The 13,948-nt window shown below is 38.0% G+C and overlaps 1 protein-coding gene across 3 annotated transcripts in view; it reads right to left on the reverse strand.

Moving 5' to 3' along the window:
- Window positions 1-13,948, reverse strand: part of LOC5570412 (cadherin-86C) — a 649,107-nt gene that overhangs the window by 43,339 nt on the left and 591,820 nt on the right. For all 3 annotated transcript variants that reach the window (XR_002500161.1, XM_021843135.1, XM_021843137.1), the window contains exons 5-6: window positions 653-736; window positions 462-587 (exon numbers count right to left, since the gene is read on the reverse strand). Coding sequence is in view for 2 of the 3 variants with exons in the window: in XM_021843135.1 (XP_021698827.1) it covers window positions 462-587; window positions 653-736 (210 nt within the window). In the remaining variant the exon portion in view is untranslated. The remainder of the gene's footprint in view (window positions 1-461; window positions 588-652; window positions 737-13,948) is intronic.

Genomic DNA, 13,948 nt, shown 5'->3' on the forward strand with positions numbered 1-13,948 from the left:
AAAACCACGCTGAAGCTGAAAGCGAAAGTGATTCAGATTGCTGCTTGCTCAGTGCCTACTGGGTTCGGGTGTTTTGGTTCCAGTTTCGTTTTGGGTTCGTCATTCGTTTCGAACGAAGCCGCAGTCGTCATAAAAGTTCACGTTCGTTGACCCACATTTCGTGGAGCTCGGCTCTGTATGGCTCAGTTATTATGATTTGACCGTGCGTCGCTCGTCGCTCGTCGCTTCATTCACTCCCCCCGCCTTAGTTTACTTCCGAACTTGCGGAGGAAAAGGTGAATTGTTTTGGCTTTAAGCGATTCGATAATCGAGTGTCGAATTAAATAATCATATTTTTGGTGTGTTAGGAAAACTCCAGCAGGTGAATGACCCGATTCGAATCTGTCAAACGGTAAGTAATGAACCGAAACGTCCTAGTCTTGAAGAATTGTAGATCGAAGCAGGCGATTATTGGAACTTACATTCGCTAGAACGGTGAGGTGGTACATGGCCTGCTTCTCGAAATCCAGTGGCCCCAGGAGGAAGATGGTTCCTTCGGTCATTTCCGGTGAAATGATTTTTTGCCGGATGGCGAATAGCGGCGAACCCTACATAAAAGAACAAAATGCGAATTAGCGATGATGAAATGCGATGTATCGGAAGATCAACTTACCCAGAGCTCCAGATAGACTGGCTTTGGCATAAGCGGATTCTTGTTCGCTAGCACGTAGTCCAGTTCGGTACCCTTCTTGGCGTCCTGCGGAGAAAAAGAAAAAGTTTCACCATTAGATGGCTGTTGCTGCTGAACCTGTACAAACACTTAATTACGATACTAATTGCGGTCGGTTACAAGCGCAGGCACGAATGCGTTCCACTTGAATCAATGAAAACCAACATTGAGTTTCAATCGATACAGCTGACAGATGGTGATAAATGGGCACCACGTGGGACAAACAACCCATTCATATGTCGAGCAAAGCCAAACAGGCGACAGGATTTACAACTCCCGGCAACATTGTAAGCAGTGGTGAACTGCAACCACATAACCTCTTCCCTGAAATCCCGGAAAGGTTAATCACGCCAGAAATATTCTGAGAACTTTCAAACCAGAACCATTAGCTAAATGCGTCCCCTTTGGGTTTGCGGGACGGGAAGCGAAGCGGGTGAGAATGCCGATGACAGATGTGCGACCACGGTTAAAATATGCTGGTGCACCCTGAAGTGGCATATTCTGTAAACATCTCCGGCTCTGCTGTCACACGGCCAGCAGAAGCGGTGGATCTATCGATGGTCGTCAGTGCGCAGCTCTCTGATGGGCTTTTCGCGGCTCCGAAATGGATTCCATGTAGGGAAGTCCAGGAAATCGAGCGCATGCATGGGTTAATTTATTACGTAAAATGCCGCATCATCAATTTGCAGACTGGCACCGACGACGACGAAGATGGCACCGGTTGAAGTGGATGTGGGTCGTATGACTGTAGTGTTACATTCCAACTGTTTGACAAGGAATAGTTTCCCATTAAAAGTGTGAATTTAGACTGAATTAGGTTTAGAGGCTAGGGACTGCTTAGAAGCAGCCTCTGTCCCGGTGGTGATGTAATGTCAAGAAAAAGAAGGTTCAGTATTATTCGTAACGGTAGTAATTCTATCCTTGTTGTGTTACAACTGAAATTTCAAAAACTTTGGTTTTAAGTGACAAAAACAGTTTATGTTTGATACGCCTATGATTTTGATAAATGAAAAAGGTTAGATCTCTTTTGAGTTTGGGTCCAAACTTCAAATAGGTTTCAGTAATAACATTCAACAATAATTGTTAGGAAATCGACAGTCAGTCTTCTATACCAAACAATTTATATTTCATAAATATATTCACAAGATAAATTTCATTCGTTGTCAGCCAAATGGGCAGTAAATCTTGAAATATGACACAAATTACCAGGAATATCCAAGGCACTGCGAGCGTATGCCAGCACCATTATATAATCCAATAGTTGGCACATTTGCGTCGCGCTTAATAAAAGCTTTTTTCCGGTCGAGCAATCTCGCCTTATAAATCTAAAAACCCAGGTGTAAAGGAACGGCACGAGAAAAATGAGATTGTTAACACTTTGTTGAACATGGTACAATAAAACGGCCACAAGTAATGACCATCTCCAGGATTGAGGCGCTTTGAGCTCCCTTCCCACCTCATAGCGATGTCAATGCCAAATGATTAGCCAGGGTGCTTCTGTGAAGTGCAATCGGCTAATGGAGCGTCGCATCGCTCCGTTCGCAGGATCTTGCTTGGAACATTGTGTAACAACAACGCCTCGTAAATGGGTGACCATGCGGAGACTAAGGACCCTAGGGTGTCTCAAAAATAAGAAGTGTAAAAAAATTGACTTGCTAACGAAAATTCGCACCAAATTTTGTTTATAGGTCGTAGAATTATGATTATATGGCACTTGTTTGTTTTATTTTGGTATTTTTTTCCCTCATATGTGCACAAAATATCGTTATCATAAAATCGATAACGCATCCTCTAGACATTTTTCAGTTGAGTTTACATTTATGATGTTCTTGTTCCTTACACAATTATCTATCATCAGGTGTTATCTCTTTGACACTTTTATTTTTTGGACACCCTATTGGACCCACTTCTAGGCAGAGCCTGGGCTCAGAGTTATGATCGATTCCTTTGGTAGAGCGCAATGCATCAATGACCGGCCGTCCCTGCTCCCACTTCTCTCTACCCACCTTGATCAAGATCTGGAAAAGGTCTGCGAAAGTCCCATGATCGCAATCGCGATCTCCACCCCTCCCTCCTCGGAACCCCTCTCACACTCGATATTCGATTCGCGTCCCGCGATATGTCCATGATCCAGAAAGAAGGTAACGGTAATGCTGTTGGCCCTTTGCGCTTCCTTCTCGCAGAACGCGGGGCGAATCGCCAATGTGTACATATCTCACGGACAATTGCAAATAAATAATAATCATAATGAATAGAACAAAGCCCATCATCGTCGCCCTGGGGCGAGTCGCGCGAGTTCGCGCTCTGGCAGCGAACATTTCTAAAAATATGATCGAGCCCCACCCGGGCCCTCGACGGTCGATTGCTGTGTCACGGTGTGTCTGAGATCGTTGCCAATTTAATCCATAAATTTGAAAATATTTCAGCGAAGAAAATTGGTGATTTGAATCTTTTAAGCCACTTTCTAGATCAGGCTATTCAATACACCAATAAATGTTTAAAAACGTTCCATAGAAAATTAAGAACTGCCCCATAACAAAATCAGTTTTTTATCATTTAAATTTGTGGCATGTTCCATAAATCAATGATATGACTCCATAAAAAAAACTGTAGTGGTTGGGTAGAAGCACCGATTTTGGCCAGCTCGAGATTTGAATATTTCGGTTTACTAAAAATGTCTCCTAGGAAAATTTCAGTAAAAATTTTCTTTTAATTCCGCTCCTAAATGCTTATCTTTGACAGATACGCCACTGGACACGAGTAACTGACACTGAAGAAGACTGAAAGTGGTAGTCGAAATACGCGTATCTGTCAAAGATAAGCATTTAGGAGCGGAATTAAAAGGTACACGGTACTCCATCTACTTTTAAGTTTCTCTATTGAGATTCTGCCCAGAAAATTCGAACATTAGTAAGAGAAAAATTTTCTGATTTCAGTAAAACAATACTCTACAGTCAGTGACAAAAGTTAGTAACCAAATGCTGTTTTTCCATACAAAATGTCCACGTTTGGGACCTATACCTTAGCTAGTGGTGGAAAGTGGTGAACACGTCTGCTGAATCGGAACAAAAGCAAAACGAAATGCTCGCGAGCATCAGAATGCTGATTTACTCGCACCTGTCGTGCTCGTGGGTAAACGAATCAAAATTCATTCGTGAAAACGTTCGGAGCTGTTCGGAGTCAATTGCGCTAGTGGAAAGAGAGATGTTTCTCCGAGATTTTTGTTTTTAAGGGGTTTTGACTACAACTGTCGATTTGATGGATATACAATAATATTTGTCTGTCAAAACAATAAAAATCACATCTTGTTCGGTTACTCGCCAGCAAAAGTACGCGTACTTATGGTATTTCTTATGGTATGATCTCCTGAGCAGGCGAGTGCGCACTTACTCACACCAAGCCTGCTCGCGAGTTTGCCATGTTTGTATTGCGCTGGCTTACACTCATGAGGTGCATCGTGACGCGAACATTCCCACCAATGATCGCAGCTTTTGGCTGTCCGGATTGGCTAAAATTTTGATTACGACCGACAAACAATCTGCAATTTCTGTCAGTAGTGAAATCTTTACATTTCAGTCATTTTTCCAAAAGTTTCAGAGGAGTTTTTAAAGTTAAATGTAAGTAACCAGGAGATTTTTTTTTTCTAATTATAACTTCTAATATTGATGTTATGCATGAAAATATTGGAGTAGAGCAGAAACCTTTTTTCGCATTGAAAATCGCTATGGTTAATATAGGCCACCAGAACCAGTTTCGGTCACATCTCTAACTATGAGAGTGTCCAAATTAGGAATACCCTGGCTAAATAAGGTGCACAACGGTTTTGTTTTTTAAATGAATTGTTTACATTGTTTTTCAAAAAAAAATTCGACACACACATGAATGTAATTCTATCACGTGAATGTATTCTACTAAACACAGAATAATTCACGCTGTTTTGTTTAGTAAAAACCACTATGGCTATAACTAGCGCTATGGCCAAATCATGTACATTTACCCTATTAGAAATTCAACGGATTTTTTTACCTAAACTAAAATTATGATATTAAAGTATGGTCTATCGAGAACTCAAACAGAGCCTTTAGTTTCTAAAGCATTTGCTGATAATCAAAATATCAGTTTTATTCACATAAAATTTGAATTTCACAACAATTGTTATGCAATTTCATCAAATGTCATAAAATACGGTACATTTTGTCTTCTCTATGGAGCATACTTTATATTTATGATGTATTTGTAAACTTTTATCCGCTTTTGAAAATATATTGATTTGTTTTAGTTTTCGACAGTCCGAGAACTGAAACGAATATTTAACAATACAGAAACATTTCTTTATAGACTGTACATATGAAAACAAGAGTTTACAAAGAATCATGACTAAGCTTAACTAAATGTAAAGTTTATAAGTAATATGAATGAAAATTTATTTTGTTTTTTACAACAACTAAACATATCAATGTACTAGAAGCCTTAGGTTGAAACAGGCTTGGGAACTGTGACCACAATTCACCACAGTTCATCGATTCTGACATTTAACAAAAACACAAAGCAGCAGCAGCATCAATACCATCAGGCGTTCACACACTGCTTGACTGTTTTTGTCTCTCCACTATGACCGTTTTCGGGCAGCCATTGCCCATTGCACGGTGACGTCATCAAAAAATCGTTCTCTTTCTCTCCTCCGGGAAATCTGAAAACAACGGTACCATTGTTTTCAAGTTTTGTTGAAGAGCGAAAGAGAGAGAATTTCGCCGTGAAATGCCTAATTCCAAGGTGAACGATTGAAAAAAGTGTTAAATCATTCAATCGTTAATATTTCGCTTGTGTTTTCAACTAATTGAAATCTATTAGCTCTAACAGCAAGAGCACAATCATTCCGTTGCGATACATATAAACCTGAGAGACTCGCGAAGAGGAAAAATATCAACGTCATATGCAGCCCAGATTCCCCTCTCACGAAACGTCAAATGCAGCCCACTGTTTTTATGGCTGAAAAAGTGAAAAGTATTGTGTTCAAAGTAAAATGTTATTAAAAACCTCAGTCGGCGGAGCAGTTTTTTCCAAAGTTGCTGATAAATCTAAGCAAAAGATTGATTGTTTCTAATGTCTGCTACGTTTGCTGGCATGAAATTTCACTCAAACGGGTATTTATGATTAGATATGATGCAAACTCAATCATTTTTTGCTGAGATGTTCATGTGAACAGCATGCGCATAATTGGTATAAACACTAAGTGGAATAAGAAAAAAAACTCAGCAATCACAGAAAAAGAAGACCGGCTTCGCGAGTCTCGTCTCAGATATAAACAAGTTCAATTTCATGTATCGAGGAAAAACACAAAACCCCAAAAACCTGAAAAATCGTGTCACCACTGTGCTTGAGTCATTTCGCATTCGGGTTTGAAAAAACGTTGGGAAGAAAAAGATTAAAGTTTTGAAGAGCCGTGACAATTTTTTGTTTTGAACAGTCATGGTTTGGTTTGGATTTTGATGGTCGTGTAGAAACATGTATTGCTGTGTGCGTTTGAAACGCAAATATGAAATGCGGGAACGCCAAATGCGGTAAGATTTTTCACAAGGAATGCGATGTCAAAATTTGATTTTCTTTGCTAGGGCGGCGGTGATATGGATCATGGTTGCTAAGTATCAGTTAGCCAAAGTTTGCATGTCAAACGCAAACAGCAATAAATGTAGAGGCGGTAAATGTTTGCTACAGTACTTTTCCCATCCCTGGGTTAAAATACTGAAGACAGAAAAGATGATTCTTGACGAATTTTTTGACTGATTCTATTGGAAAGACGGATTTTTTATAAAATTATCTGCAGAACCCATTTTACAGTTTTTTTTGCAGATTTTTCAATCATACAAGAAGCATTTCGCATCTGCGGCAGTGATTCTGATTATATCGATTGGTTTTTGGGAAGATCGTTTTTGAAAATTGTTTAGTAAACTTCAGGAAAGATACTACGTACAGCCATCTTCCATTATCATCGATGGACTTCTCTAGAGTTTTTTAGTACATGATTTGTGGGAGATTCAAAACAAAATCTTGTGCCTGGTAAGGATGTTCTTGTCATATAAACACAAGATCACTAGCGCATTTTCCCCAAGATCCTAAGGACCAGTTAGATGGATGTCTGGAGATGATTGTAGTATACAATTTATATGTTATTACAATATATATACTGTTCAAGACAAACTCAATGGTTATAGTTCAGACCTAGGAGAGAGAAACCGATACGAAATTTATGTACGTCAAGGTGAGCTCAAATTCCGCTGTCACGATCTGTCACTGTAAGCCGGGATCTCAAATAATGGACAAACATGATAAAAGCGCATAGTTGATCAAAACATATTTTTACATTTCCTTTAAGGTGACAAAAATCGAATGAGAATCAATTCATGCTTATTCAAAAGAAATGTCGCGAGACCACCTTTAATTCCGATTGAATAAAAATTACTTTTTCCAATGAAAAATGAAAACTAAATCCTTAGAAAACTTTGGCCCTTTTTCAATGTTTGTCCGCAAAGATCGAAGATACACAACAAAACAAACCCTGAGAGAGAGGAGACAGCTGGCTTAGACTGCGAGTTCCTAAAAGTCAAGGGAACCTATCACCAACTGTCACTGGAAAACCACACATTCGAACGGCAGAACGTGAAAAACCGTCAAAGTTTAAGTAAAAATAATTGATATGTCTAAATCTAGATGTTTTCCGATGATTTCACATTTTAAAAAGTTGAATACCTAAATATAGTTGTGTGTGGGCAAACTGCTATTGATTTTTTTTTTAATATTCATAGCCTTATTCATAGTGACCAACAAGAACTTAATATGATTTTGACGAAAATAAGTGCAAGTGACCATTGTGCATTATCCAAGAATTAAATAATAAATTTTGATTTCAAGTACAATTATTTTCAGGGATCCGTGGGAAGTTATAAAAATCCGAAAGGGGTTGCACTTTAAAAAAGGTTGGGAACTACTTGCCCGAAATATTTTCAAATTCTAGAAATGCGAGGGTCACATGTTTTATGTATCAAATATTGAAATCAATAATGATAAACTTTCTAAAGGTGCTATATTCAATTCAGAAAACCGTTGAAGCTTTATTCAAGTCTTTTAATGATGGAAACCATTGTGTTAGGTTCTCAACCTTTTTGAAGCTGCGACCCCTTTCAAAGTTTTACAAACTTTCCGCGGACCCCCAAAGTTGATGATTTCTTAATAAAAGATCATGAAAAATCAAAGATTCTTTATGAATCAACAGAAATCCTTGACATACATACACACCCGATAATTTTCTCTGTAATCCACCACAGATAGTGGAAGAATTCTTCCAATATTATTCTGAGTCCTATAAAAGAGCTCTAAAAGTCTATAAAACATCTTTACAAGAATCCGATAAAAACCTTCTGAAGTATCTTACAAATTCTTACAATGAAAAGTTGCAACTAAATTCGCAAGGTTCTCGTAAATAAACTTATCGAAAATATGTTAGAAATCAACCTTCTTTGAATATTCTAAATAACTTTTCTTTGAGCTTTTTAGAAATCTGTAGCTGTTATAATATTACCAATAACTCTCCAATATTCTCGTTTCGAATTTTCCGCAGTTTTATTAAGGATCACTGCCAGTGTTTTGTTTTCGATCCGAATAAGCTGATCGAACCATATTCAGAGAGTGTTACAGTAGGGCGGTTCAAAATTTAAAAATGTTTGAAAATCCAATCTCCCATATGCTCCTTACCATCTTTACCATAAAAATAGTGTTCTGTGAAAATTTCAGCTTTCTAGGTGGTGATTTAAAGGTGGCCCAAAGACAATATAGGTTTGTATGGAAATTATTATGGAGAAATTTTGAGATATGTTCCAAACACGGTAGTTCTGTAATATTAATACAAACTTATTATCCCATATTGAAAACTCGTTCTTCAAACCATAATGAAGAAATTTGCTGAAGAGAGAAATTCAATCCGAACGATAGCAGAAGAGATATCCATGAGTTTGTTTGCTATTATTTAGCCTAATATGGGATTATAGCCCTGCAAACATGTACAAAAATCCCAAACAAAATTAGCTCAAAAGGGATTTGTTTCTTCAGCAACATCCTTCATTAAGGTTTGAAGAATGAGTTTTCAATATGGGATGATAAGTTTCTACTTACATTACAGTACTAGAGTGTTTGAAACATTTCTCTAAATTTCTCCATAGTAATTTCTATATAAACCTATATTGTCTTTGGGCCACCTTTAAATCACCACCTAGAAAGCTGAAAATTTCACAGAACGCTATTTTTATGGTAAGGATGGTAAGGAGCATATGGGAGATTGGATTTTCAAACATTTTTAAAATTTGAATTGCCCTAGTGTTACAGTTCACGAACCATAACAGTTCGTGACACATTGTAATCGGAGAGCCCTATGAATGTTTATATTCACTCTCTCGTTTGGTACGTGGCGAGAGAGCGTTTAAGAGCAGTAACTCTCACAGACTACAACGGTATAGAGCCATTCGGGTAATTTATGTTTTGCGTAGAATTAGTAATACCTTCCATATTTTCTAGTAATAAAACCTTAAACAGCTTAATTATAATCTATTGGATCATCGAACAACATTTTGTTTATTGATTATTTATTGATTTGTTTATTGATCAGAATGAGAGTGTGTCCCGAATGTAACACGTGGTGACACACAGCGATAGGCGCTCAACAGTAGGTGGTGTACAACCCGGGAGCATCATGACAGCTGCAGTACAACGTCAATGTACCGAAAAATTTTGGTCCGTGGTACTGTCAAACTCAATGAAATCATGGAGTGTGCTCAAAATAGGGCGTAAACTAGAATTATGCTTGATAGACATAAAAATAGTTTTACATTTTTTGTTTGGCATTTGTAACATCATTATAAACGAGTGATCACCAAATAGCGATTTTCTAAAAGGATTTGTATGGTCATCGGGAAGTTTTTGTATGGCCCACGAGCGAGTTTTGAATAGTGGTGTGATGTGGTCCGCATGCTGAAGGTGCTTATAGTAACCGTTCCTTTGTTTACGAAATTATTTTTTGACCACTTGTCAATTCAAAGCAAGGCAAATTTGTTAGGGATCGTTCAAATATTACGTAACACAACAAGAGAAAGTAAGGGATATTTTGTAGTGTTTCGGTCCATACAATAAATTGAAATTTTCCATATAAAACCTGTTACTTCAGGGAGGAAGGGGGTTTAAATTGGCAAATTTCTTCGTTACGTAATATTTGAATCATCCCTTAGATATTTACGATAATCATTAATTAATGGGAAATTGACTGTAGTTATAAGCTTGAAATCAATCTGAGATCATATCAACTCGCAGTACATTTTCTTTTGCGGATTTGAACAATTTTTTCTCATACTCACCACCAGATGTCTAAGTTTCAATCAGATAAGCTTATTGGATGAAGTATCCCGCTTTTACGAACGCTAATATCACCAAAAATTAGCTCACTTTAACAAAAAGGGATCTAGTGATCTGACTTGGGTCGCTTGATATGGACTTATCCACCGGTGCACTAAATTTACTCAGTCCAAGAATTTTGACACTTGACCGAAACACGTGGAAAGCATCTACGTGACCCGTTAAAGTGTCAAAATTCTTTAACCCGTATAGGCCTGAGTGGAAGCAAAAATACTAAAACCCTTAACACTCAGCGAATACTTAACGGACTTAAATATTTTTTTGTCAGTATACTGGCCCACATATCTAAATTCTAGAAATGGCCGAAGAAACTCGAGAATACTCCTATAGCCGGAGTTATTGCGGTGGGTCACTGGGTCAAGTCGGGTAGAAAAAGGCTATTTTTGGGACATTCTAAATAATCATTATTTATTTCCAATTACATATATTTTATTTTGCATAAATCATTTAGATCTGATATTCAACATAATAAATTAATAGTTTTGCACCATTTAGAGTGAACCAGATGCGGCCACTCGGGCTTAATGTCCTGAAGAACCGGCTCTAGATTTGTTAGGTATTAAACCGTTTCAAATCTCTAAAAGAATAGATCGAACATAACAGTTCACTAAAATGCATTCCCATAAGCTTGACACAGATGTTAAGATACAAGTTATGCAATTTATCATAAATTTTAGGCATCCCGAGGACCCGAAAATGGTATTTGTAGGATCAATCAAATGCAGTTGACATAATTATTAAATTAAATCGATTATCAGAAGGTTTACTCTGATGCGTTTTTCTTAAAACTTCTTGATATAGTGGCCACATTATAGCCGATTCTAGAAATTATCTGTGACTTGAAATTTGGCTTCCTCCAGGGGCACAGAAGCACAAAACCCTTGTCACCCGACCTGACCCAGAGATTCACCGCAATAACTCCAGCCACAGGAACATTCCCGAGATTCTTTGACCACTTTTATGAACTAGATATGTGTACGAGTATACTGTCAAAACATAATTGAAATCCGTTTAGTATTCGCTGAGCGGTGATTTTTAGTAATTTTTCTTTCACTCAGGCCTATACGGGTTAACCGAGTGAATTTATCACACCGGTGGACAAGTCAATTGACCGGACCAAAGCCAAACGTCAATATGTTGGATCCCTACCAGAAAGTAAGCTAACTTTTGGCGGCCATTACCGCTTTTAAAAAGCTGGATAGTTCATCCAATAGAGCGCTGCATATGACGAGCCTAACCTCACTTATTTGACAGCTGCTGGTCCTGTTGTTTATGTTTTGGACTTAGTCGTTTTTTCCATCATTTTTTCATCCTCGCATTTCTATCACCAGCATGCTGATGGTGACGATTTTCCACGGTAGGAAGATAGAATAATACGATCCGTGGGTATCTACAGTGGATTTGACCTCTCCTCGCAGCAAACTTTCACGAAATTAAGAATGATTCGAAAAAAGTACTAAGTCCAAACTGTAAACAACAGGACCAGTGCCTGTCAAAATTGATGCGTGACGTCACAGTGCAGTGGAGTATGGACTTATCCACGGTCTTCTTTTCGTGTTGATTTTTTCCGATCTAAATATGTTTACATAAAATGACATCCACGCCAACACGAATGTTCACCGGATGAACAATGCGTGGATGAATGTGCAACGAAATCGTTTATTTTTCTGTATATTTACATCGCCCGCAGTAAAGGTTTTCTTCACGCTGAAAGTTGCAGCGTGACGTGATCGTATATTAGTTCATAGGCTTATTTGATTGAAAGTTTGAAACTTAGACCTCTGGTGGTGAGTATGAGAAAAAGTGTTCTAATCCGCATAGAAAAAGACTGCAAATAAAAAATAATATCACTTTTCGACTAGATTCGATCTCAAATAAAAAGATAAGGACACCGTCTTCAGCCATTTAGCTGTACGGAATGGAACTTAACACTAGACAATGGATAAGGATGCTCCAGTGGCACAGTTGAGAAACATTCCTGACGAAAAGTTTCAATGGCTGAAGCGGAAATCGAACCCACACCCAATGACACGATGCGCTTAAATGCCTAACGACACTAACCGCACGGCCACGAGGCCCACAATATTTTATTTTATTTTATGTTACGGCCAGCGCTTTCTTTTGAGGGCATAAAAGCGATCCACAAATCAGTTAGGCTATATTGTAAGTAATTTCATATAGATTACTTTTCCGTAAACCAAAGCACTAACACGTTATTTAATCTTTTCACCGAACGAATTGGTACGCTCTTAACTTCATTTGGTGCTTAAACTTGATGATTTTATTAAATTTATTTCTATTGGCAGACGAAAATATCAGACTCGCCCTTATTTCATTTCATTCCATTCGTTGTTTCGCACCCGTCAACAACGAAACAAAATTCCGATCTGCCATAGTGAAAAATTGTCCCGGCAGCGGTGGATGGCCCCATTGTTTACGTTGAAAGTAGGTACGTGAAAATTGCGTTATCTGTCACTTCGCGGGGGGTTGGTGGTGTATGTCTGTCTTTTTTTTCCTTTCGTGGCTCGTTGTCTTCCACGAACGATAAACGACATGTGTGTTGTGTGAATGCAGGCGGATAAATGGCTTTAAATTTTGGCTCATGTGTCAATGATCGTTAAATTTTTCAAAGCCTGATCACTGCTTTTACACTTAGAATAAATCATATTACCCTTTGATATAAATCAATGAATTTTAACTGTAAACAAGAAAATGACAGATTTTCATGTGAAATCTTCTATTTTACCGACAAAATTCGTAAAATCTACTATTTCATAAAAAAAAACCGTGAAAGCAAATCAATTTACTGTGAACCGCTCTGGAAGGCATGAGGTCCTTTTGTTTCAGTGACAGCTAGCTCAGTGGTAGCAAGCCTGCTTCCTGATCTGTAGGTAGGGAGTTCGATTCCCGGTTGAACCATTTTTGAATTTTTCTTTACTATTTTGTGTAATAATTTTACAAATTGTGCGTTAATTTTGCACCGAACCTTCCAACAGCTGAAGATTACCATGAAATTTCACCGTAGGTAATCTGTCTTTTTGTAGGAAGTGTGATGAATATCTTTAGAAAATCTCATTAAAAACCCTGCGGGTGGATTCAAAAAGGTTTTACCAATGACTTGAGTGATTTTGTTTCAATTCCGTGACTAATTCGCTTAGAAACTCCCCAGGAAACTTTTCGAGGATCTCACCAAGAAACAAGGATTAGCCCTAAAATGTGCCAGGATTTTTTTTTTACTTATATCTGTTTATTGAAGGATGCGACTGGAAGATGAAACGTAAATTCTTGGTTATCAGCTATCACAGTCTTAATCTGCGAACGTTTTAAATTATTTTGCCCGACGTTTCAGCCAGTTGTGGTGACCTTTTTCAAGGGAAAAATGATCAGGACAAAAACGATTGACCATTTTTCCTTGAAAAAGACCACAACAAATGACCGAAACGTCGGTCAAAATAAATTAAAACGTTCGCAGATTAAAACTGAGATTGCCGATAACCAAGAATTTACGTATATCTCTTGCAAAGATATTAATTTTGTTCTCCGGCTCGCACTAAAAGTTGGGTTCAAAGCCTCATATGGACAGAATAACATTACACAGAATAACAAAAATGACATATTTGCGTGTCTCAAGAATCAAATTAGGTGTCTCTAGTAGATTTGGGCTTGCTGAATCTGATGCCGTTCTCAGAAATGTTCCAGCACGTCACAATTTTTAGCTACAGGTCGCCAAAGTTGCATAAAACACTGGTTTAATTGATGTTTACATAAAATTTGAACAATGAT

The sequence above is a fragment of the Aedes aegypti genome, chromosome 1, assembly GCF_002204515.2.
Source record: "Aedes aegypti strain LVP_AGWG chromosome 1, AaegL5.0 Primary Assembly, whole genome shotgun sequence".
Classification (NCBI taxonomy): domain Eukaryota; kingdom Metazoa; phylum Arthropoda; class Insecta; order Diptera; family Culicidae; genus Aedes; species Aedes aegypti.